Genomic DNA, 27,450 nt, shown 5'->3' on the forward strand with positions numbered 1-27,450 from the left:
AACATGACAACCTGGCACCAACTAGAGCCACCATGCATCGCTAGCAGACCTTTAATCATGTCGCTGCAAGTCCCGGCAAATTACTACCTTGTGATGGTAATCGATAAAGCGATAAACAGAGCCCAGCACTGCAGCGCCTGCTGTGGAGAAATACCACTGCAGACACTGGTTGCTCAACGTTTTCTCCTCTCATAATCCAACCGTCTATTGGCAAAAGAGGAAAAAAAAAAGAAGCAGAATGAAGGGCCCTCTTGTTCCGAGCTGGAAAGGCACATTGTGGAGGAGAGAGCGGCGCACGCTCGTGCACTTGCATTGAGGGATGAAGGAGTTCAGGAGCCACAGGTGCGGTCCAATCAATACTATCTGACAGATAGACTGATATAATCTTATAGTAATCTGTAGACTCATTTCATCTCCTCCTCCTATCTGCCCCACCACAGACTGTCCATAAACTCTTTGCCCCAGTGCTGCTTCATTCACAGCTTGATGCAATTTTCCCCCTCCCGCCCTTTTATCTTTCCCATATTCTCCTCTTCGTTCCCCCACTCTCCTCTCACTGACTCGATTCCTTCTCATGCAGGAAAATTAAATATGATCATTCCTCTTCAAAGGCGCCACCATTAGGCGCATAATGAATATTCAGTTAATGTGGCACAGATAGAAGAATGTGTCAGAGAAGTGACAGCACAAAGCGCAAGGTGAAAGTCACACTACTTGACAGTCTTACAGCAAATCAGCCGTAAGCAAACAAATATCCACTGTAACATCATTTTCCATGGAGTTTTTGTAGCCAAACACAAAGCATCAATTATTACAAATGTCTTATTACAGTGTATTAACACTCCACTGACATTAAACAATGTCACTGTGGATCTTCTTTGTCAGAGTCCAATACATCTTTTATGGCTCATTAATATTTTTGATGATGAATCATTGATCGTCTGGGTTATTATGAAATACTTCCTCAATTCCCGTGTCCCTGACATGACCTGCACAGGAAAATGATTTGGCCGAGGAATGAAAGGCGCGGAAGCACTTGTGGCCCTAACTTAAACTCCAAAGAGCTTGTCACATTGCCGCCCAGATGCAGCTGCCAAGCGTTCTCCCCACCGGGATTCAAATGTGTTTTTTCATGCAGGCACGATAGCCACTTTCCAATTTCAACTTAATCTTAAACTACCAATTTCTACTGCCGTGCCAGTGATTGAAATATGAAGCCCTGCATATATACAGGCCATTACAGAGAATACAAGGTTCCAGCTGCTGTCTGTCTGCTCTGGGAAGTGAGAGGAAAAGAAACAACAGGGATCACCTATGGGCCAGAACACATTTCTATTTATTTATTATTCAATAATGCTGAATTGGCCCCTGACCCCCATGAGCAGCTCACACCTTCAGAAGATAATGGCAGCCTTGGTGAATGGGGAGGAAATCAAACCGAATTCCCAGGGCTCGGAGGTAAAAAGGTTTAACTCTGACAAAATCAGATGAATTTCTCCCTTTTTTTTCAATGTTTGCTTTTTGATTTATGAACACATGACAAATTCAATATTCCCTTTTCGGTTTAATAAGATCAACATGATGGGTTGCTATTTCTAAGCCAGAAACTTGGAAAAAAGGATAAACTTCGGTTCAAAAGAAAAAAATAGATAACTAAAAACAAAAATATAGAACTGAAGGAATTCCTTTTTATTTCATTTACAGTATTTGTCCAGAACTTTATAGTGTTGGTTAAAATTTTATCAGCACTGTTTAACAAAAGAAAAATCCTCTGTTTGGCTCTATTGAGTCTGATTCCACACAGCTTTTATTTGGCCTTATACAATGAGAGTCTGCTCTGCAGGAGCCTGGCTCAAGGTTAGAACCAAGGTTCACTCATGCTCAGTGTCCAGCGCTCGAAGCCTGCCATGCTCCTCAAGTGGCGGCAAAAGAACACTCACCAAGGTTACGCCTGTCAGATGCAATGAAAATCCCACTTATCTCAATCAAAGTCCTTCACAGAATATAGAGGGAGTGGCTCTGCTCATACTTCACTTTTGACAAAAATAAGGACATCAACTCTTCTGGAAATTTAGCAGAGTTCCTCTTTGCTGCACCTAAACCGAGCAACGTGACACATGCCGACTTAAATCACTCATCTGCAGCCAATCAGATCTTCAATTGATCAATTAAAGTCGTCACCTACTGAAGGGGAACAGATGAACACATTAGCATATTCTCATTGCCACCTGAAAGCACACCAAGTGATAAAAAAATGCCTTACAGCTGTAGAAAAAGGAATACAGGCCAGTCCATTTGATGGTAATAAAATAAAAAATGATCTACATTGGCTGTGTGAGGCGGAAAATGGGAGGATGGAGAAATTGGAAATGGAAAAGAGAAATTTCTTTGACATTTGCATATTTCTTCAAATGTTTTCATAGATGAAAAAGAAAATAATCGGAACTTTATGTATTCTAGCTGTACACAAAATGGACAATTGCCACTCAGGCAACACTGGTTCATTATTGATAGCCATGTAAGATAATGACTTTGCTTAAATACCAAACCACAATCTGGAAAGATAAATTAATGCATCTTCATGTCCCCAAAGTCAGTCTCATTGTAATGAATTGTGCATTAATGATAATAAATTACTGCACTTTCCTTCCTCAGGAAACAATCTATAAGTTGGCTGACAGGCGATGTAAATGCGCTGCTCCGGCTGCATAAATCACAAGCCAACAATGAAACACCTGTGGATTTTCAAAATTAAAATCAATCCTCCGCGAAGGCTTTCATTTGCTTAATCGCTCACAGTTCATATTAAATGATCTTCCGACTTTGACATCTCACACAGGTGAAGGAATTAGCTCAATGACAGATCGGGCAGGTATTTTTTGATATCAGGTTATTTGCAGCCAAACTCGTGAGTTATTTTGCTTTAAAAAGCCAGAGCACCTTTTGAATATGATCGAGTCGGGGCATTGGCTTATGTGGGTGGCGTGTTTGCGCGTGTGCGGGTTGTTTGTCTGATCCCTGGAACATCCTCCATCTCCAGGGGCAGCGGCTCCCTCTCTCATCAACCGTGCCCATCCAATGTGACTGTCACTCCCAATCGGTGCTGAGAGGGGGAGCCTGCGCCTATTTTTATAAATGTATTCATATTCATTAGTCCTGAGTGTCATTCATAGCAGCGCTTCTTTAATGCGGCGCGTAACCATCAGAGGCTGGAGAAGCCTGCTTGCTCTCATCTCCCAAATTAATAACACAGGCAATCACTGCAAAGGTGCTTTCTGTCAAACAACAATGGCTCCTGATTTCCATCAACTGTGCGCACTTCCTCATTTCCACATGACATACAATAAAAAAAGAAAAACACTCAGTGGTCTCCCCTCAGGGATTTATAACTAAAATGCCATTGTACTCGCATTCATTTCAATAATTATTAATTACAAGTTCTTCTACAATTTTATTTAGCTTTTTTTTTAACCTTGACCCATGTAATGCTGTGGCTCATAACATCTTAGAGGCAGCTGGTTAATTGTGCAGAATAACTGCTGCTAATGAGAGCAATTAGGCATCAAACACATTTAGCTCCAGCAAACTTGCTGAAAATACTTGGTTTGCCTTTTTTGTGTCACATCAAGCACATGGCCGACTAAAACCCAGAAGTCACTGCTGAAGTCTCTCACTGAGATGTCATGACCGTACACGTAAAATATAGCTGTATCATTAGGATGAATATAAAATGAATCTTCTCGTTCTTTTTTTTTCATGCACCATTTTAAGGCCAGTGCCTTCAAAAGTAATGGAAGTTACTCACTGAGCTTTTTTCATGTTTTTTTCATGCCCATTGTTTCTGCTCCACCCCACTTTAAATCAAGAACACAAAAGAAACCCGGCTTCTCCGCCATACTTCACTCTGGACAACATTAATAAAACAAGCTTTCAATGATGCAAAGCCGAGCAGCACATTTGGGTTGCGGAGCGTTGGTGTGATTAAAGCTTTTAAACACAGCCAGCATTTGAGCTTGCATATGTCAGCTCTTGGAAGGCAAACGTGCTCCTTTTTTGTTGCTCCTCGTGTCTAAAGTTCACATTAAGGAACTCCATAGAGCTTAGTCTGCTCTAATAACATCCAAACCTAACTTATTGCAGGCTTATTGTTTCCTTGCCTCAAATTGGAGTGGCACCTTCTACTGTTTTTATGGATGTTAAATATTCATTATAAGCGTTAGGGGGACTCTAATGGATCGATAAAAGCGAGCACTCAAAGAGCACATTTTTGACTGGTCATTTCTTTTCACAATTTTCTACTCCGTAATCTAATGATGACAACCCTTTAAACGATTACATAGGCAGAAATAAAGCTTTTTAATTGAATTTCATGAAATTAAACACTGGCCTGAGCCACTTCATTAAACTGATATGACTCTCCCAATTTCTGCAGTCCCCACGGGCGCAGAACATATCTACTAGTGTTACAATAGATATGTGCTGGAACATTATCTTCCACAGAACTAGGAAATTACTCTCTGAATTACTCTTTGAAACACAATCCTACCTCCCTTCCTCATGCAAATTAAAAAAGCTTCACAAGCACTTTGTGAAATATTTGAGGAAAATGACATGCAGCAGAAGGCTTTAAGTCTGCGTCCATTTGCACAAAGAACAACAACATGAGCCAGCTTGGCCTTTCTGCTTTCCTGGTAATGCTCGTGCTTAATTCATCCATCACAAATCAGTTTTGAACTATCATACCCGCTGTATGTCACATGTGATGCACATCCAATTTGGTTTTGCTCTCTGGAGTAAAGCTCTTTGTCAGCCCAGAGTGATTTCATGTGTCCACTGCCTCTCCTGTCAGGAGTCTGGGGACCGGCATTGCCAGAAGCCCTCCTGGAGTGGTACAGTATTTGCCCCCCGAACAGCGGACACTCAGGCTCGTTTGTTTGGTTACTTCACTATGGCTCTGTGACAGGAGGAGACGATGACCGAGGCGTTCAGGACATGGGAGCCCCCTGCAGAATTAAACAAGCTGTGCCTCGAGCCCCAGTGACAGGAAATCTCACTCAGATCACCAGCGGTGGAGCTGATTGCACATGACAGGTGCATCCTTATCCTTCAGATAAAATGTCTTTGTTTTGTCTAGTTCACTTGTGTCAAGGCATTGGTATTTTTGGGGAGAAAAAAAAGCAGCAATGTCCTTCTCTATTTATTATAATTCAAAACTGAATCTGTGACCTTTTAATAGATTTTTTTTTCTTTTATTCTAAAAGGAAACTCTCAGAGGGATTGGTTCTGTTCAGCAGGCCAAGCGAAGCACTGAACTAAATGGGTAAACGAATAAAAAGGGCTGGCAGTGAAGAATGTGGAAGGGTTACTGTTTTGGGCTCAAACTGGGCACACTAATCCCTTTGATCCCCCCCATTTTACTGTCAGCTGTTTCCTAGCTACCAATGGCTTTGTACAGAATTTAGGATTTGTGCTACTGTACACCACAGCAATCTCTGCCCCACTGGTGCAGCGCTCGCCTTTCTGTTCTCCATCAATACACCAGCACAGCATCGACATCTGTGGCAATATTTGTTTCTCCTTCTGTTTTTCCTCTACCTCACTGCTGTTGGCAGCAATGACAGAGGAGGCAGGTGAAACTGGGAACTATTTTGCAAAAGAGGCCATCAGAACATGACAATTTAGACTCCAAAAGCTGGTTCTGATTTTGTCTATCCACAGGAGACACTGTAGCTGTGCCCCACTTTTAATAGTTGCACCAAAGCTTTTAATCAAATGCTGGTTTGGTCTTGTGACAATGGTCACCTTAGTGATAGTGATATCATTCACATACTTTCTTAAGTTTGCTGTGTGCATCGTTGTGTATCTGCAGCCAGAAATTGCTGCAATAAAACACGTGTATGAGTTCTCTTTAGAACTGCCTTTGAAATTTGATTAAGTAGTAAAACATATGATAATCAGCATTGTTCTCATCCCTGTCAGTATTGTTGTTTCCAGAGGTGCAACACAGACTTGCCACTTAACCTCAAAGAAGCTCCTCCAAACTGATCTTAAATCATTTCAGGCAGAAACACATGGCAGGCGGACTTAATTTGCGTATTGGGAGGTTCATACTTCATCGTCAAACACTGGTTCCCCAGGGCCTAACATCTATTAATCCTGTAAACGTATACAAGGAGAATAATAAAAACACATGTTTCTCAATTTGCTGATTTCAATAGAAGCTGCAAGGCGGTATTGATTTTTGTTTGCACTGTATACTTACATCATTTGTATCATTCAAGTAAAATTTCAAAACCGGCCTTTTCACCTTGGGGCCTCTGATCACAATGATTATTCCAATTACACCTTTTTTTTATTCTTTTTCTTTGAAATAAATGGAAATGTGGTCATCTGGAACATAGTGAAATTAGTCGTCTTTGTCTTTTGCAGAATCACAGCATATGCTTTTAACTCTTAACCTGAAGGCCATCTGTGGCTTGCTCTGAGGAACCAAAGAAAAGGAATCCAGATGTGGCAGAAGCCGTGGAGGAGACGCTCGCAGTGGAACTGTCAGCTCCCATCATCGTCACCGTTCCTTACTGACACTCTGCTGATGTTACAGGCAAGGACAGTGATCAAAGATACGAGTACATTAAAGAGCTGCCGAGCTTCAGTGACAACCCGCTCCACTCTGCCATGTACACCAGTCTTATCAGTCAATAATAAAGACCTTCCTGGATGCCATTGTTGGGATGATTTTTCCTTCAGATTTATCTTAACTGAAGCCTTTGCATGTTCCTCACTCCCAGACTGATGCACGCTTGAGGAAAAATTGTAACAAACTTAAACAGGTGGGGGAGGGGAGGCCAGGGGGTGCTGCTCCAAAAATATATTGAATTGGAAGAAAATGGCAGGTGCTTCAAAACAAAATCAAACATAATATCAGATCCCATGTGTCCAAGAGCAGGACAATGGGGAAGAGAGTTAACTCAAGTTGTGATCAATAGCGGGCAAAATGCATTGAGATGCAGCAAGCGGCATTTAGCCAACCCCCACTGCCACCCCCCCAAGCGGGTCTGATGGGCCCGCTGCCAAGCGCAGCCTGAGCAAAGCTGTGAACTCAGCCTCGCAGATTTCCATTTAAAACATTGCCTGTAGACAGAGAGAATGCCATGGACTGCACTCATCTAGCCCTTCAAAAACTCCTGATCTCTGACATCCCCCCCACTAAACTTTTATGAGGGTTTATTCATGTTTATTCCTGTTTATTCCAAACATCAAAGAAAATCTCCCCAAATATGATACACCTGGACCAAAAAAAAAAAATGTAGGGTGGTTTATTTATTTTTTTAAAGTCTCACTCCAAGGAAAATTGCGTTGTTGGTGATTTTAACATGTTCTTCTAATGATTGTAGCTGTTGCTTAAAATCCACAATCAGCAGGCCACAAGCTCCCAGCTCTGCTCCATTCTGATGCATCCACTTGCAGACAAATAGATCCATGTACAACTTTGTTTTCCTCGTCTGAGTTGGCTTCTGGCTCAAAACTGTACAGTTGGTTAGCTCCAAAAGTGCTCGCTTTTTTTTGTGAATCGCTAATTTCATGTTTGGGTTGTGTGGGGCTGTAAGCTAACAGAAGAGACTGTAAACAAAAGGATGATGAGAAATGAAGGCAGGCTCACCCTGCGGCAACAGCAACTTGGAGGCGAATTTCTGATGAACTACTGCTGCTCTGCAGAAACTATGTCCTACAAAACAACACAGAGAGATTTTGGCTAAAAATGCCATAGTGATAGTTAGAAGACCACTGAAAATGCTCTAAAAATAGATAAAAAGATGATTGGAATAGGGCTTTAATAGATTTTCTGGTTGTCTATGTGTCTGGACGAAGTTTATCAGGTAACTGGAGTGATCTATCACGCGCTGCAGTGTTGTGAATCCCCCGGCTTGAGGTCAGGACAAGAGCGAAGTAGGATTTTAAGATGTGGATTCATTCATGTGAGTGGGCAAAGACAAATGTACCACCCGTTGTTTTTACCAGGACAGGAAGGAACAAAAATTGTGTCCCACTACCCCCCACCTCCACCCGCCTACACCTCCACAGTTGTTCCCACAATTCTCTGCTTCTTTGTCTCTTCGCCATTTTATTCACAACACAAGAATACACTCAGCAGTCCCCAGGAGGGGCGAGCTGGATGTGAGCAGAGATTCGGTGAGCACATTATGCTGTAAAAAGCATTATTTCTCACCACTGTGTTCCTGGAGTTGCCTTTGTGTTGTTTAAATGTTTACATGGAACAGCTTGGGGGCCTGAAGACATATGTATGGCCCAAGAATGCCGCACAAGTGCAGTCCTTCTTTTCCCTGGATAAATGCAGTGGCATCATTTCTAAAAGGCTTTTCATAACTTTTATTGCACCCTCACTTTGTCGGAGAAAAGATCTCCAGCATCTTTGCTCCTTTAAAAAAAAAATCATCAAATTAATGCTGTCAATTCATATTCCCCTTTATGCGACAATCAAGGTCATTTCAACCTCTATCTTCGGTCCCAGCTCAAGGCTTCCTCTGAGACTTTTTGTTTGTTCTTGATAGTTAATGTGCCTCCACATCCTGTGTCAGATTGATTAGACATTTAGTCAAGAGAATTAATACGTGAAGATTTCTCTGCTCCCCCCTGCAGTGCCTCTCCCCCTTCAGTCTCCAAAGTAAACAAGAAGATATGGGAACAGAACCGCTCTCAGCTTTCTGATTAAAATCATCCCCAACAGAACTTGCCTCCAAATAAATGTTGCTATTACAGAAAAATCTAATTCCAGCTAAACTTAGTCAAATAGTATTCTGCGCTACAAGAAGACAAAGAGGAGCTGTCTGTGGGTAATGAATCCACGCAAATACCAGGATTTTGAGGAGTGACAGTTTTGCCTAACCCACAGGTTGTTCTATTTCTCGCCCCTTTTGAGCAATGTGCCGACTTCAGCAAATGCAAATTCTCAACAAGAACTCAACATAAGTGCTCTACACCAACATGGCAAAAAAAGCTTAAGTTCTCCAGTGTATGAAACGATTTTAGCCAGCTTCCCTAATAAGCACACATCGGCATGCCACAAGCAGAGCGGGAGTTAGGACTCTGCTTCATGCAAATAGCCATTTACCAGAGCCCTTTGGGTGAATGGCAATTACTGGGCAAAGGAAGAATGCCAAAATCCTGTGGTATGAGTTAACTTGATTACATTTCCATTATGAACTATAAACACAGTTTTCTGCTTGACTGAGCCAATTAAAGGCTTCCAAAAAAAACACATCAAAAAAGCTGTTTCATTCTTTAACAAGGTTGATTTAAATAATTTGTCAGTCTTTAACACTTTAAATCCTTACATTTATAATAAATTGTTCACTTTGAATTACAACAATTGAAGAAAAATCATTTTTCTTTTTGTTTTGCAATTGCATTTCCTGTTGCCAGTGAGCAGATTTTTTTTTTTACACTTCACTGTGATATGTTCCATCTGGGTGGATAAAGCATCCTGTGGTAGCATGAATAAACATGTGTAGACAGCATTTGGCAGCAAAAAGAAGGAAAAAAACACACGCACACACACTGGAGGAAGCCTGGAAGACACACAAGGAGTTTTGATAAGGAAGTCAGACTGCCACCATTTCACCTGAGGCTGTTCAAGCCAGTTGCTGGTCTTCCCTGGCACGAGTCGTGTAGAAAATAAGCATTTAGTCCAAATTTCAGCAGCTGTTAGCTCTCTGGGGCAGCAAACATGTTTAATTAAGTGAATTTCATCCTTTAGGGAAACACGTGTCATAAATATGCTGTGTGTAGTTGCTGTGCAGCAGTGGAGATGTTACAACGCTTGTGACATGTATCGCGGTGTTTCAAATTGAAGTGACTGCAAAGATTTCATCTGTTTGTGTCATCGAGCATCATACGAGGTCAGTGTGGCAATAATGCAAGTGTACAAGCTCAGTGTGCAGAGCCGCATCCATCATATGATGAGTTCTTTCTTCCTTTTGATGGAAAGATGGCTGTGAATGAACAGGCGCTGTCATCAGTCTCTGCAGCAACAAAGCCACCTTTTATGTTTATGGACTCTTTAATCTTGCAAATGTCGATGTTTGTGAGTTTTTTTCTTTATAAGCATGCATTTTTGTGTACAGTGGACAGATTATGATGCGGCTTTTGCATCGGAGTGGGGAGTTTTAATCACACAAGGATTCCGAGTGTTTAAAACAAATATATTTTTATGTGAGCATGGTGGATTATCACAAGATTTAAAGATTTGGACATGGCAGACAGCTGTCAAGCTGAATAATAACGTACGTCCAGAAAATTATAGCAGCTGTCGGTTTGGCAGAATGTCAATGCCGCAATCCAGATTAAAGCTCAATAGACATAGAACATCAGCACAAGCATGTGTGTGTACTCGATCACTTTTCCAAATAAACAGAACAAGAAGCAAGTATGATCACACAGGAAACCCAGAAGCTTTGAGGATCTAAGGCAGAGCATGGAGATACAAAACAGCAAAAATGGGAAGAGAAGTGGAAGCTTAGAGTTTTTTTGGGGGTTGATTAGGGGTTCTACACGAGTGTTGAAATGTCTCGCTGAGTGTAACCGTGGTGGAAAAGATCGGCTTTGTATCCTCTTGCTTATATGAGGGCATCCTGCAGTATTAAACACAGCAGGAGCCTCAAGAGGAACCACTGAAAAACAAGCAACTACATGCCACATCTGCTTCCCCCATGGGGGGGCATGTGTGTCACTTAATTTATGACATCTCTGAGGTCCTCCTCTCCCAGGAAATGCCATCTCTGCCTTAATGCAGAGGCACTGTTGCATTGCTGACTATTTGCAAACAAGGATCCCCCTTGAGGTGGAGAGCTGCCTCCCGTTTCAGAAGAACAAGACCCCTCCAGGTGCTGAGAAGACCCCCTACAAAGAGTACAACTGTTTCTTCACCGAAGAACTAAGGCTGCCGTTCTGAACCATTGAGGACGCTCCTGTCAGATAACAGAACAAGCAAACAAAATAGTGCATTTTTGTCCCAGTATCGACTCACAACCAGAAACATGAAAGAGTCCGAAACCCGAAAGGATGATGAAGGGGTCTGTTTGGGAGGAAAGGTAAAGCCCTGTAAAGAAACCCGGAGGCTCTGAACAGACCCACACACACTCCAGGCGTGTTAGTCTGAGAAAAGGATGCTAATAACAGCCGGGGGAACTGTGCCTTGCATAATAAGAGACTCTTTTCAGATAAGGTTGGGAGCACTTTAGAGCAATGCCACTTGTTCAAAGACAAGCACAGGGATTATGCTGCTTTTAGCACTCTGGTGCACCGAGCACTGTGCTTGTGAGATGGGGTGTGCACAGAGAAGACAGCACTAATTTGAATCAATCTCAGAAACCCTACTTTTTTTCCCCCACCTAAGGGACCTGCAGAGATAAATGCCTCCAGGAGTTGAGTGTCAAATGTGTGTCTCACTTTTTTCAGCTCCATGTGCCCTTTTACAACAAAAGCCCACAATCCTGAGGTTGAATACTCAAGCACAAGCTCATGCCATTCAATGTGAATACACTGACACTATAAGCCCACACGAACCGCTTCTTTTCTCATCAACTTACCTATTTCAGCATCCAGCAGTTGTGTGTGTGTTTTTTTCCTCCTGTGGTGAATCATGGAGGCAGGACACTCTCCATGCTTTTCTGTCATTGTTTAGCACATGTCATTATCCTCTTGCTGGCCAAGAGGTCAAGCGCTGACGGGTGACAACTGAAGAGTCATTCTAGTTTCACAGTAGCAGCATGATGAGTGTAGATCATGTTTACGCCTGTCTGTCTCAGACTTGAATGAGAGTAGCATTGAGTGATTTATGCATTCTGTAACATTACTTTCCCACCAGCCTCGGAGCCAGAATCCTGAAGTGGACGAAAGCAACTCAGCCTTGAAAACGCTCTGCTTCAGTGTCTCACACTCATCTCCCCACAACTTAATGACCATCTCTGCAGGAGGTAGAGGTGACAGCTCACTCTGAACTGGTTCAAATGAATTCCCATATTTGCACACATCCACATAGCCAAATAATTTCGGATCAACCTTGTCTTGAAATGATCAAATGCTGCAGCTCTGGCAGGAGCTGTTATAGAAACTGAGATATTAGGTCTGACACATTTTTCAGAGTGGCAGCAAACACTTTTCTCCAGCATTCCTCAACATTTACAACATAAAGGTGACTATTTTATTCTTAAATGGGGTTTGTCATTAATTAATAAATTAATTTTCTCTAAATTGGCGCGAATTTATATTTAGACACGTTTCCCCATCTTTACCTTCATAACACAGAGCTACATCATGCAAACTGAGTTTTTTGTACATTTTTTTAAAACTTACCTTGAGTCTGAGTGCTGGGCATACAAGTCGACAAGAGCAGAATCCAACAGGACACCCGCACCTGTCCGACCAGCCCGGCTCCGCGCATGGTCCACCGTGGTTCCGTGGAGCCCCAGGTGCGGATTCCCCGTCTCCACGCAGGGGACATGTTGCTCGCTGCTGGCCAAACACTGCCGGGAAGAGTCCTGGCTGCCGCTGCTGCCGCTGGTCCTGTGCGTCAGACCTCCTCTCACTGATGATGGGGGTGAGTGACCGGAGGGAGAGACTCCGCTAGAGCGCACCGGCCATGCAGACGGGCGCGCTGCGGTATGAGGAACCTTTGGACAGGTCCCGTGCGCGCGAGGCGGAGTCAGTCCAATTGAATTTGCTCGGCTGTCAAGCGCAGGAGATGGAGAGTTGACATCATCCTCTCTTCTCTGCTTTAAATAAGTGTGAAGCTGTCACAGAAAGGTGATGGAGCAATATTTATGATCAAGCACAGGCTGAGGTGATGTCAAGATGATTGTTTTCTCCCAACTTTGAGTGAAACAAGGAGACAATTCTCAGCATCCCCAACGGGACTCTCCTCGAACAACATGAACTCCCACATGATCCAGGCTTAAAGAAAACTCTGATTCCCTCAGGTGTTTCCTCCACCAGGTGCTGGAAGAAGAAAAACTGCAGATTTTTGGTAAAACAAAATCTCTAATTTGACATCCAGATAGTTATTCCTCTTTTCTTTTCTCCATCTCTAATTTTGTGAATCACAGACATCAGTGAGGCAGCGCGCTCATCTCAAGACAAGGAATGTCCATGTGCTTTGTGCGCTACTGCCCCCATGCGGTAGAAAGCGGCGGGGGATATTCATTTAGACAGCTTTGATTGATCGTTGACACATCAAAACCAAAAGGCCCGGATTAAGAAAAGGAAAACATGGTGACAACTAAATCTCTCCAAACAGCCGATTTTGGATGTTATTTGCTGTCAAGGATGAAGCCTGAACTGGGTCAAAGTCTTAAAAGAAGTGCTATTTATTTGCTTTTATGCAAATGAGTTTGTTTTCTGCATTCATCCAAGTTAAAGAATTTGGTCTAAAGTGTTGTTTCTCTGCCTCTAAGCAGAAATATATATTTTTTGCTATTCAAGAATGAATGAGTGCTTGCTGCTCTTTGGGAGGGCACCTTCCCCCAGATAAAGCATTAAAGGTAGGTTTGAGAGCACACACAATCCTAGGCACTCCTTAAAAGAGATAAGTGTACATATGAGCTAAAAAAAATCAGCATTGTTGTCCTTGCTCCCTTTGAACTTCCTGAAAAATGCATGCAGGCGAGGTAAGCTTCAAAGAGCTGTCACAATCCATCTGTATCCCTATCCCTGCCATTAGAATCTGTAAGCAGACCAGCAATACCACAGCCTAACAGGGAGCATCCATGCTGGCAGAAGCTAAATAGAGTCTGCTGCCACTTCCTGAAAAACTAAGATGATATTTTTCTTCCCCTTCTGGAGTCTTGCTGCAGATTATTTACATGTCCTTTTTGATAGTGCATTCTCTCAGCTCCCCAATGTTTTCTAACTTCCTGATGTCAACAGGGGCTCATTTGATGTCATCCATCGCTCTTCCTTTATCGCTTCACCCTGCTTCCATCCTGTGTAACAGCCCCCTACTGATAATGATGTGCTGATTATAAGGCTCTTAGGCCAGCAGATTGCTCTCCAGTCTCATTCGCATGCAGTGGAAAATTGCTGCTGTCTTGGAGCCCCCACCCTACCGAGCCTATCAGGCAGGTTGACATTAGCAAGCTGCTGGGAGCAGCGCTCAGGCACGAGGGCAGGTGCTCCGTCTCTGTCTCTGTCTCTGTAACTGCTCTGCAGCAAAGGAAACACAAGCAGCCTAATGCTACAAGCCATGCTGGGGGGACACCACAGGCGAATGTCAAACAATGCATTATTGTCTGGATGACATTTATCTATGCACATGGTCCTTTTATTTTCCAATATTCCAATTTAATTGATCTGTGTATCATATCTGGGCAAACTCATTTCAGATATTCCACGCATTTAAGCCTGAAACCAGTTTCCTATGATCAGCAGTGTTTTATCTTCAACTTTAAATGAACATCAGAGCAAATTTTCTCTTTTTCCAGGAAAGCCAAGTGCGTACTCTCTCAGTTGTTTTTTTGTTTCATGTTTCTGAGTGCTTCAGAGCCTCAGAGATAAAGGGTTTTGGTAAAAATTGATCACGCTGTCAAGCTTTCAAGAAAACACTCAACAATGATAGGATGCTTTTCCGCTGACTAACGTTGATTGCGTATTAAACCCAGACACTTCACTGAAAAACTTGCTAAGGGAAAAGATATAAAGGGTTGAAACTGAGAAATTTCCCTCATTGATTCATTCTCTAAATTGGGATATGATGGATTTGGAAGACATGTAGAGTGACTTGCCCTTTCTTTTTTAAGATTTGGGAAGCCCTTTTAGAGATCAGAAAAATAAACTGCAGTTATTTTCCAAAAAATAGGATATGTCCTGTTTTTCTGTCAAGACTGGATTAAAGATGCTCAACAGCTCTGTCAGTGGAGGAAAGTCACTTTTTCCTGATTCTTTTGTCCCAGTTCATCAGCTTTAAAGTTCTACTCTAATCATCTTTTGATCTATCATGGTCTTTTAATTACGATTGTGCCATTTTTAGGCTAAATCAGAGCAGCAATAGTTCCTTGGAAAATACCCTCTGAGTTATGGATGGGACCGTTGACATGGAGAAAGCCTGTCCTAACCTCCCATCATCCCTTTGTGTACACACTCTTCCACTAGCTTACAGCCCCCTCTAACCCCCGACCTAACATTACCGGTTTCCAACAAAAATGGCGAGCAATTTTGGAGCTATCCAGCCGTACAGTTTTTGTCCAGATGCCAGGTCAGGCGAAGAAAACAAAGACGTACTTTGGGGGGCTTGTAGCCTACCAATTGTAGAATTTAGGTAACAGCAAAAAGCTTTTTCGAACTGCACTTTTTCATCTGCTCCTGATTCACAACAATTTGAATAATGAAATACTCAAGTATAGCTTTAATCTTAATTCTCTTTATATATGTCCATCATAATGGGACCAATGCTACAGGAACATGCTAAAAACACCCCTAAATGTGATTTTTATTGGACAGGGTCTTTAACAGAAACTTATTTTAATGATAAAATGCAGATCCCCTTTTTTCAAAGAAAAACAATTGGTGACATAGATTGTATTCCTGTTACATCTCACTATCATAGAAAGAAGCTTGGAAATATAAAATTCACTGTTTTATCTTTCATTTTTAATAACTGAAAACATACAAAGCAGTTAGGATTGTTGCCCAAAATGCAAAAGTCTTGATGCTGAATTTATATATAATTGCACTTTTCACTTTTTTGTCCATTCATGCAAATGTCAAACATTTTGCAGTTTGTCAAAAGAACTGTGGCGCCTCACCTTCTAATGCAGCACCCAAACTAAATAACTGCCCATTTTGGTGGAATGGTGAATGCTGCAAGGATTTTTGAAAGCTGCTCTCTTTCCATCAGCTTGTGTGATTTAAATTGGTTTGACTGAAATGAGCACCGTGCGAGAGTGGCCGTGTGCCGCCTCACTTATGCATGCAGGGATGGCTGTGTGGGGAAAGATCACTCTAAAACCGTCTCCTTTTAAAAACAGACCAGTGTTTTTCCTCCATTTCCTCCTTCATTCTCTGTCTCCTTCTGCAGATGCTGCCATCATTTGGACACATGTGCTGTTGCTTTGCGATGGAAATTTGTTTTTGTGATAATAATAAAAAAATTTAAAAAATGGTGCTTTCCAAAGTGCCAGCAAATTGCACATACACTGTGCGGTACTGCGGCATCAATCACAACACCTCATCTTCAGCACCTCGCCGATAAAATGTGATTTATGCCCAGTAACATATCACCTCTGAGATCTTTCTTTAAGACAGGAGTGCAGCTGCAAATTGAAATATGAAAAACACAACAAAACTCCTGCTGTAAGACAAATAACTGCATGTGGACTTGAAACATTAGACTGAAACATTACATCCTTTGTCACGCTTTTAAATCTATTTTCTTTCCACAAGAAAACCCCAATTTATTCTTCCTCACTTATCTTCTCAACTTTGAATTTTCAGTTTCTGTAAGAGCTTTACCAAGAATCAGTGTTTTTAAAATACATCCTTTTAATTACATAGGATTTATGCCGGGTTTGGTGAGTTTATGTGTTGTTAAAAACAGTGCTGGGTTGATGTCACAATATTAATCATATCAAAATATTATACCACCATTGCCCGGGGTGTAAATCGCATATGAGTTTTGCTGTGAATCACCAGCATAATTGGTTTCCTCCAGTCTCACTTTGATGTAAATAACATTAGCAATTTCGCAGTCATTTTGCATTGATCCTCTTCTGTGGAATTGTGCCCCAAGAAGCAGCTGGAAATTGAATGTCTTAAAGTGAAGTTGTGAAGCGCACATTTCATTCGAGTTGTCAGAGAAGCTGAACAACCTGAAAGACGCAAGGTTGTTGGGATTGATTCCGTGCTTTGCCAGAAGCGGTCTCTGTTTATGCGTTGACAGAAATGAGAGCACCAAAATGTACAAGCATACACATCACATGTGACACAATGAAGAGATATTATTAGTTTGCCATCAACACCCCAATTGGCAAATCAATAGTTTCAAGGATTTGTGTGAAGTGAAGTCAAAAGAAATATTTATTTGCTGTAAGGTTTAGTAATTGACTTTTCAGAACTTCACCAATCGAAATAATCAATGTTTCCTGTACTGTGCTTCAGTGTTGTGAATTTTCTGTTTTAATAGTTAGAGCCAACAAATCAAATAATAAGCCAATTTCCTTCTTTTTGCATAAAACAGATGGTTCATAAATTTCAAACAGGTGGTTTCATCAGTTAAGATCCATACATGATTCACTTCTGTCTTTCACATTCCGTTTTTCTGAAGGTAATTAATGCCGCTTTATAAAAACATAGCAAAATAATCTATCACTCCCACTGCTTCTTGACTCTGCCTTTTGGCTGATCGCATCGCACTGCTAAATCCTCCATCCTCTAAACGTTGTCATGGTATATCACAGCATTATAAAATACCCTGGGCATTCCAAAGATTAGGTGGGATGAATAGAAATAAAGATGCCAGAGGTCTCTTTCGTTGAAACATCAGTTTTAACATGCAAAATTCAGCCCCGTGGCTTTGGTTCGAGAGTTTGACACTGCAAAATACCTGCATAAAAAAAAAACAAGTGTTTCTAAGAACAAAAAATACATCTTGACACCAAAATATATCCTAAAACAAAAATAATAGCAAGCGTGGGGAGAATTGTAAAAGTATTCGAGGCAACTTTGCAAGACTGTGTGATTAAACTATTGTCTACTGAGTCTGAATCCATTAGCTGAATGTTCAGTATAGCAGATTATGGGGCAGAATGCTTGTTATCAGATCAGTGGGTTTGAATTAATTCTCTGTGCAGATGCCATTATACAATATTAGCTGGCCAAACTTTGGCAAACGGAATTGCCCAAGTAGCTTGGCTGTGACAAAGTGATTTATGTAGTTTTCAGGAGGCTGCTGTTGTGTAATGTAAATGAATGCTGCAGATTTAGAGCGCTCCCATTTGGGCCAGCTGTTGTTTTTGTCTTGAAAGCACAAGATTACAAGAAAGCAAAACTTAGGATTCAGCCAATGCTTTGCCCTTTACTTCCTTTTGTCAACACAATCTGCGCGTGGAGATGGCTTTAAACCGGCTCGTCTTTCTTGGAACAATTCAGCACGTCAGAGATGCTTAAACTCAAAGTAACAAGTTAGACATTAGTTCGACTGCATAATGACGGATATAATTTTCACAGATGTCGCAGAAGAGCGTTTACCAACTGTTGTGAAGGGATCGTTCCCATTACAGATGAGGGAAAAACATCACCAGCACAATCATTATCTGGGAGAGACAATTGAAAAACTGCCATTTACTTAAAAAGGAGGGATAGGAAATTGGCCCCAGAGGAGATGATGACCCTTTGACAATTTTTAAAGCATCTGTTGGATTCTCCATAAACTGACATATTGATTTTCATCGATATCACCTGCTTGCAGTTAGAAAAGCGTTAAAGCTGATGAGGTTTAATGGAGCAGTTCATCTTTGTGGTTTATTATCCTTCGCATTTGTTATTTTTAGTATGCAGACAACGTCCTCCAGTGTTTCACACCTGAGTGTTGAAGCTGCGCTCAGTTAACAAAGAAAGTCATCATTTTCATTAGAGGAGCCACTTGAGCTAATCATAGAGAGCCCTTGTGAAGTGATTATTTCAGAAACATGAGGTGTCCTTGTGACGTAAAAGCTTTGTGTTTTGGAGAGTCGACTCTGGGAGATGCACGTTTTCCCTAAAGAGGTCGTTCTTGTCATTAGGAAGACGAAGCCAAACATTTTTATGATCCCACCAAATATGGCTTCTCTGTAAAATTGAATCAGAGCCAACGGGAAATCATGTCCTTTAAGTCCATTAAACATTAACCGCCGAGCAGACCTGTGCTTGTCTTTATGACGACAGTCTTAGATTGAAGAGATAGCACACATTCCAGACTCACATATATTTCTACCCGTAGGCAATAAGACAGGGGAGTGAGATATTATATCCTGATGATGCCTCCAACGGTCTGTACAGCCGCCCACCCCCCACCTCACCCTCCTCCTGAAGAATGCCTGTGGCTTGGAGCAGCCTCAATAGTGTGCGGCTGAGCCTTATCTATATTCCTCAAGGCAACGTTTTTGTGTTTCAGCTTGGGATTTACAGCTGTCAAGAGATCACAGTGAAACACACCAGAAGCAGCCTTATCTGGAGTATTTCTGATGTTTGAATGTTCTCTGCAAAACACACTTGGTGTATATCAATCCGCTGCAGATAATTGGAAAATATATTCAGGATGCTTTGCCTTTTTCCAAAGTAATTATAAGAAGATCAATCAAAGGCATATTAACAGAAGGAGGTGGTGCATATTTTGAAATAAGATTACTTTCCAGAGATTTTGTCAAAGAGCATCGAAAGTGGAAGAGAAAACATCAGAACAGATGCTCTAAAATGTGTTTTTATGCACAAATTTTTGCAGTTAAGAAAAGCAACCTGTGACCTAAACTCAGTTAAGACCACCGCACAGAACGCTAACAGGACTAGGCAGAGGCGTGATTAAGGTAATAGACAAAATGCATGTCACCAGATGACTAACACAAGCTGAGGCTTGAAGTTGTGAGTCAGATTTCCGTTCACTTTGAATGTCGCACTTTGAGGCCAAGTGACCCGAGCCCTCTAAGGTTTTCTGTGCCAGTTCATAAGAATTCAACTTAAGTAGATGTGACTGCATATACACCAGAGAAAAAAAAACCTCTGTGCACTTTTCATCACCTCCGCATCCTTTGTCAACTAGACCATTGCGGCTTTTCAGGTGAGAGGACCAGCTTCCAACAACGTAACAGCCAAATCGGAGTTTTTTAATGTTCTGTTTGCTTCTCTCTGACTCCAAAGAGCAGAATTCTTTCAAACTCCTAAGAAAAAAGTACATTTAGAGTAGACTTTTTTCCAGCACAAACGTGCATGAAATGATTTATAAAACCATTGCACTTTTGATTTTTATGAATATTAACAATCCCATCAGGGCAGGATTTATTTATTTTTTTGCTTGTCCTTGAATTTCAGAACTTAGAACTTATGACTGCTCTATTTCAGCAGAGTTTCTCTATATCTCCTGTTTATTCCGGATTAAATATCATTGTGTTGCAGTTTTTGTTTCTCATAATTGCCCAAGGTCCTGCAAGGCAAAGAAATGACAGTTGATGTGGTTAAGTCCATTAAACCTCTTTGAGTAAAATAATGATCAAAAAATTCCAGATTTGTAGTTATTTTGTTCTAAATGATAGGAAATGTCAAAAATGCTTCTAAAAATCTTCTTTGTTGTGCTTTTTGTGCTCAAAGGTTATTCACAAGCAAGGTAAATAAATGTAAATAGTTTTGTCACCTGAGACTTACTGATGTGAAACCAGTTTCCCATCACATATATATTTTTTTATATATATATATTTTTTAGTAGAACAAATTTTTTGTTGGGCTAGCTCGTGCATCATTTATTCTTCAGTCCTGCTCCTTCTCTGTGTTGTTCCAATTTCCTGCTTCCTCATCTCCAATTTTTGTTCACATTTACTGTTTAAATGTCAAGTAGCAGCTGCCAGTGCCTTGCCATTGCAGTCTCCGCTCATAAATCTGTGCTAATTCTCCACCTCTCGTCTATAGTGAATAAATCTTCTCTCTCAGAAGAGCAGTGGTCTTTTTTGATGAATGGGCAATAGAAAGCTGTGGTGCCAAGCGAACTCCAGCATGGTGTTGAGTCCACCCAAACACAGAAAAACTCCAGCAGGATTTAGTGCTTTTGCTCAGATTTCATGAGATGAAAAAGTTACTTTGTCTTTTTTTTTTTTTGGCTCTCTTTCTCAAGATTCTGGCTCCAATTTGTCTCAGTTTAATGGTAGTTCTACTTTCAAATTATACAAATGTTTTTAGGGTCAGGGATATTGATCCCCTTAAAAGCGAAAAGTAAGATGTAAAACATCAAAGAAATTAGCATAATTTGTTTTTTTGAAGAAAGAATATTGTTAAGTCAAGATTATTTTTTTTTATCAAAAGAAAAAGTAGCATGCATTCATGAACAAATAACAGCTGCTTTGGTTTATCTGCCTCAGCAAGTCAATCATGCAGTTTTGATGCTGCAGTTTTGAGGGTCCTGTTTAAAACCAATTGTTCTGTTTCCTCCCTAACGTCAAGAGAAAAAGTCTCCTCCAGCTTGTAAAGTCTCAAGCTTTCCACCAAACATGCAGCATAATTTGGACATCCATTCATCAAATACAAAATACTTTTTGAAAGTACAACAAAAGACACAAGTTATTAAAAAACCCATCACAGCGCCTCTGCTGCAGCTCGGAAAATCAGCCCTGCGTGATATCGCCAGGTGAAGATGCAAATGCGAGTCAGTCTCCAGCTGCCAGATCTTGCGAGCGGGGTTTTGTTTAGCTTCAGATCAAGAATCAGGATTCTGCAGGTTAGAGGAAACCTCAGTTTAAAGCATTTGAAGTGAATACATTCTTGTCAATTTTTACCTTCACAGTCAGTTAATTAGCATATTAGAAGCTGCAAGCTGAGTTTGGAAGATGATCAAATGCTTTAATGCTGCACGTCAGCTTAAACATCAGGAAGTGTTTCCCACAGTGCTACGTCTTTGAAAAAAGTTGGTCACATATACAATATAGTATTTTGTTATTGTACCAAAAAACAGCATTAGCATTCAGGTTATTTAAAAACATTACCCAAGTGGATTCAGAGTAAAGGTTGTAGCAAGGAAATTCAAGCTCCCGGGATGGAATAATTTGATGACCTCTGCACACTCTATGGTCCCACCGAGCCAGTCTAAATCTGGAAAGCCAAACAAAACAATGTTGTTTATTTATTTATTTGCATATTTTCTGTACGTACCAGTGCTGCTACATTAACCACGAGGGTCTCCCAATCCAGATGGCCAGAATGTCCTTGAGTGATTGAAGAAGAAAAATTAAGAAAAGCTGTTTGTTCAGAGGTGGTGGTTTGACCTAAATGGTAACTTTGACTATCTCACTCCAATTGCTGCTTGAAATTTATGGAATTTCCTGCAATGATTAGAATATAAAACTGGACATGTCTTGGACCTTTTCGATTTAATCTTATCTGTCAGTCATTGTTGGTCATGGTAAGCTATAAAAATGCATGTTTGGACCAAAATAATAACAAGAAATACATATTTATTGATTTTTGGAGTCTTTTGTATTCTTGTCCCTTAGCCCCCTTATCCTGTATTTTTACTTGTTTACCCCTAGCTTCACTATCATTAGCATGCAAAAACCTCCCAATTATTATTAAAAAAAAATCTGACGAATAAGTATCACTGGATATAACAATTATCTGATTATGAAACAAAACATTAATACAGACTGAAATTAGAAAAGAATGACAGCAACAGCCATATAGTACAAATGGCTGAAAACATAATGAAGCTTAAGCAATAATGCCTTTCAGAAGTCATAAGCTTCAACAAGAGACAGGAGCCATGATGGGAAACATCCCATTACTTTAATGAGGCAGGTGCTGCTGTGTTTTCCCAAAATGAATTATAAATTCATATTTTAGCCCAAACCACATTCATTTTCAAATGGAAACTGGGTCATGAATCACCCCCACCAAAAAAGAAAAAAAAATACAAATATCACCTAAGTTATTCATATGTCATGTAAAAATAATAATAATAAATAACCTAGAACGTGTAAGCCTAGCAAAAAAAAAAAAAAGAAAACGATAAAAATACATAGCCAAAATATAAGTATACTTATGACATTATCCACACCCTCCAAGATATGTTCCCACTCATATCTTTTCTCCCTTTCTGCCCTTTTTTTCTGCTGATATCAGTAATTGGGCCATGTTCCCTGCCAAATAGGTCTTTCTTCACACCCAGCGGATAGAAATGATATAGAGATGTGGGACGGTGGAGCAGGAACCACAGGACGTGGAGGGTGGCAGGGGTAAAATACGTTTGGTTTTTCCAATCCTGTTGACAGACTGGAGATCCCTGCATCGCTACCCCTTCTCTTCTTCCACTGTAATACATGCAGTCCAGCTGGATCCTAGCTACAGCTTCGGTCAATCCCTCACAGATTTAACTGTTTTTACTCATTGTTCTACTCATACAGTAAGCCCATGCATTGTGCTCAATGTGCGGGGGGGGGGGGGGGTACTTTGACAAAATATTAGCAGTTTTGGCATACATGCCTGGGTGTTGTGTAAAAGTTAGAGTCTGCCAGTGAGGACGGTATCAGCAGCAGTAATCTAATTATCCTGACACTAAGTGAAGAGAGCGTGGGGATTAGGAGGGTTAAGTACTGCATTCCATTAGTGGTCTGACACTTATCACCTCAATTCATTATCAACAATTATCCCAATATTAGCTAAAAAGGCCAACATGTTCTTGGCTTTAGAAAAATACAAATGTCTTTTTTTTTTCTTTTCTTTTTTCTCTTTTTTTTTGGGGGGGGGGGCTCTTCGATACTTAATGACCCCATTTTCAGACCACAATTCACCAATAGGCTAAAGCCTCTGATCATCTTTTGATCTATTGTGAAAGCGTTCCCAGTGGTCTTTTAATTATGACTACGACGTTTGTAGCCAAAATTTAAAAATAAAATAAAATAAAAAGTCGTTTTCTAGGACATGGCTTCTGTAGAGTGATAGTAGTTCAGTAGAAACTGTTCACCTCTGATTTCTGGGCATAACTATTGCTGTGGAGTAAGCCTGTACCCATTTCCCATAATCCATCTGTTTACAGTCTTAGCTTACAGCCCGTCACAACCCCAATTTAACATTACTAGAGCAACACAAATGGTGATCAATATTGCAGCTTCAGATGCCGGCTCAGACGAGAAAAACTGGGACGTACGTGGATCTATTGTCTACAAGTCAATGCATCAGAATGGAGCGGAGCAGGGAGTTTATGGCCCGCGATTGTGGCGTCTACATCACTGCTACAAGCTTTTTCTAACAGGATTTTTTCATCTGCTCCTAATTTACATTAACTTGAATAGAGAAATACTCAGAAATGCAATTTTCAGATTAAATTTCTTTATACTGTATATGTCCTCCAAGAGAAAAATGCCACAAGAACATCAATTTGTCAAAATATTTAATTGGAGTAGGTCTTTAAGAAGTTGTAGCCCAAACTGAAAGTGTTTATGGATTTCTGTCAAAAAAGTTCAGAAGCCCTGCAAACAAAAGAGCAGAAGTCCACTTTGTGCATCGATTCTCTAGTAAGCACTTGTCGTGGAACAGTGAGTTACTTGGAGTTTTGACGCACTGCTTGTATGTACATTCAGTGTCTGAATGCATCTGCAAGTGCTGCATCAACGTGAGTGTGTGAGTGTGAGAGTGTGCAAGCCTTTGCTGGCTGAGCTTGACGCAGGTGAGGGCCACGCGTGGGTTGCTGTCACCTCGCCTCCATCATTCCTCCTCCCGTGCGTGTCCCCGAATCTCACGGCTGTTTTATTTCATTCATTAATGGATGCCCCTGGGCCAACAATAGCTCACTACAGCCTTATATTGCTGTCACTTTGCTCTCACAGCCGTCAAGGTCAAATCTACTTCACTGTCGTTCACCTGTCACATTCAGCCCGCTGACATTTGTGTTATGGGGAATCTGCGTGTTTGTGTGTGTGTCTGTCTAAGAAGAGGAAGAGAGTGAAACAGAGAAAAAGACAGAATGACTGAGGAGACGGTGAGGAAGGAGAATAATAAAATGTCAGGAGTGCCGCAATGTGAACAGATTTAGTCTGTTCTCTGTTCTTGATTAACCAAGATGAGTGTTGCCCCTGTGAGGATACAATATGTAAGTAGAAAAGGGACAATCTGTTTCCTCATGAGCAGTTTTAATCACATGACAATGCTCCTTTTCTTTGAGAGAAGCAATTCTTTTTTCAAAGATGGTTTAGAGCTTAATAAGATAAGGGGAAAACTAGAGTAATTAAAAATTTGATCAGAATTCTTTAATGACTATATCACAACTGCTCCTCATGTGAAAACTCCTAGGTTTTTTGATGGTTTCACTTTTTTTGGATCCACTCAAACAGGTCTAAACCACAGCTGTGGACAGGAAGCAGCCCATCATCCTCAAGATTATGGGACACATTAAATTTAAAAGTTTTCTTCCAACCCCCAGTTTGCAAAGACTGATGCTTGCTAACCAAGAGGCAAGAGGCAAACTTATTTTTGTCTCGTTTATTTTTAAACGGGACAATTTCTCAGCTAGCATTGTCTTTAACAGAGCAACTGAGCTGATTTTATGTAAATAACTTTTTAACAATACTAGTAATCCAAACACAGACTTTACCATGACATACATCCTATTTTTAGTGAAGTAATAACAACATTATTAAAAAGTATTTATTCTGTTAGAATTTTTGAGGTGCACAATAATCTTGGCACAACTAACTATAGGTCCCTATTTTTTGCTCCTAAATTTGATGCAAACCTGAAAGTAAGAAATGTTGCAGTTCCTCCAAAGACCCCTGGAGATGAAAAAAAAACAGTCCTCTATAGACTTCTTTTTTTTTAAGTGTTTGTTAACTTCTTTTATGCATCTTTTGGATATACATTTCTGTATTTTATATTGATGACAAATTACAACTTAGATTTAATTGACTTCTCAACTTGCACATATTTGGGGGCATTGTTTTGATTGACAGGTGAGTAGAGGTGGACCCAGCAGAGCTTCAAAACTTGGGTGGATCAAACTCTGGTCATTATGTTGGTTTCATTTAATTTTTCAGTGCAAAATCCATTGACTGTACAGTAGATTAGACCTGGACTGAGTAACTCTTCCCCCTATTGTACCAGACAGGAAGTATCCGCTGGCTCCAAAAAGCTTAAAACCTATGGAGTTTCCCATAGACTTCCACTGAGAAATTAACAACTATTTTTATGTCATCATATTTGTCAGAATACCCATTCTTGCTCTGATAACAGTTTTTAACATGTTTTGCGAATCCAATTTTTTCCATCCTATGAATATAAATGTGATATATTACGATATATGTGTATATATATATATATATAAATATATATATATATAATCAGACAACCCATGGGGCACATCAAACTTGTAGTGGTCCGTTTCCAAATTTTATGGAAAGATGTGTTTCACATATATATATATATATATATAAAAGCACGTGGTGCGCGCTGGCCCCCAAATTGCGTGTTTCATTTAATTTTTCAGTGCAAAATCCATTGACTGTACAGTAGATTAGACCTGGACTGAGTAACTCTTTCCCCTTTTGTACCAGACAAGAAGTATCCGCTGGCTCCAAGAAGCTAAAAACCTATGGACTTCCCATAGACTTCCACTGAGAAATTAACAACTATTATTATGTCATTATATTTGTCAGAATACCCATTCTTGCTCTGATAACAGTTTTTAACATGTTTTGCGAATCCAATTTTTTCCATCATATGAATATAAATGTGATATATTGTGATATATGTGTATATATATATATATATATATATATATATATATATATAAAAGCACGTGGTGCGCGCTGGCCCCCAAATTGTTTGAGAGACTGATTCTCACAAGCCCGCCTTGAAGTTAAAGGGGTGTGGACTTCCAGCATGCTTATTCCTAATTGAAAAGAGTGGTTTCCATAGAAACGCTAACTCAGACCAATCGCGTTTCACTGATGTCATCTAATTTCAACATGGCGGTGTCCATTTCATGAATAAATTACGATTTAATTGATTTCACTTCATTGGAGCTGGAAGGAAACCTTTTTCTAGCTTAAAAGACAACAGAAACACATGAGCACCCTTAATAAACTCCTGTATGTCAAGAATGTGAAAGTGTTTCTTTGAGACTAATGACACATTTGCTGTTGGCATTGTTTGTCAAACGGAAGTTATAGGTTTGCGTGATGTGGTAAATTATTTATTTTAAGAATAAAATTCATGACTTCAAAAAAAAAAAAAAGGAAAACAAAGGTTCAAATAGAATATTTGATCACTGGCCAATAAGTGTTGAAAAACCCTTATATGTTTGATATAAAAATATTCAAATATTATGAAAGCTTTACTTATGCCAGAGTGTATAAAATGAGATGCTTCTTTTTATGTAGGTTGTTTGAGTCTTATTTTAGTATTAGGCATTATTAATAATTAATAATTATTAATAATTTGGAAAAATATTTTTATTACTACTTAAGACCTTTATTTTAAAGAAATACTTTTTAAAGTGGCCTGTCTGCTTTGTGTTTAAATTCCTTTATCCGGATTAACAGACTTTGAGGATCAGTGCCCTGCTGGTTTTTCAGACATTCCTGCTCCAATTGTTAATCAATAACAATCAGATCATTGCTAAATTCCTGTCAAAATAATAGGAATGTGTCTAAGCAGATACACATTTCCCCTTTTGTTTTCAGATTTTATCATTCCTTTTTTCCTAAAACATTATGTGGT

General features: G+C 40.2%; 1 protein-coding gene across 6 annotated transcripts in view; it reads right to left on the minus strand.

Annotated features, from left to right (window-relative positions):
• The window catches only part of LOC101169362 (protein sidekick-2), an 81,807-nt gene extending 68,667 nt beyond the window's left edge, over positions 1 to 13,140 (minus strand). For 2 of the 6 annotated variants that reach the window (XM_011478129.3, XM_011478127.3), the window contains exon 1: positions 12,373 to 13,140. In XM_011478129.3, coding sequence (XP_011476431.1) covers positions 12,373 to 12,520 — 148 coding nt within the window. In that variant the 5' untranslated portion in view covers positions 12,521 to 13,140. The remainder of the gene's footprint in view (positions 1 to 12,372) is intronic. The other 4 variants (XM_011478128.3, XM_011478130.3, XM_011478131.3 and 1 more) reach the window with 3 other exon arrangements.
• Positions 13,141 to 27,450: the final 14,310 nt, after the last annotated feature.

The sequence above is a fragment of the Oryzias latipes genome, chromosome 8 (genome assembly GCF_002234675.1).
Source record: "Oryzias latipes chromosome 8, ASM223467v1".
Lineage (NCBI taxonomy): Eukaryota > Metazoa > Chordata > Actinopteri > Beloniformes > Adrianichthyidae > Oryzias > Oryzias latipes.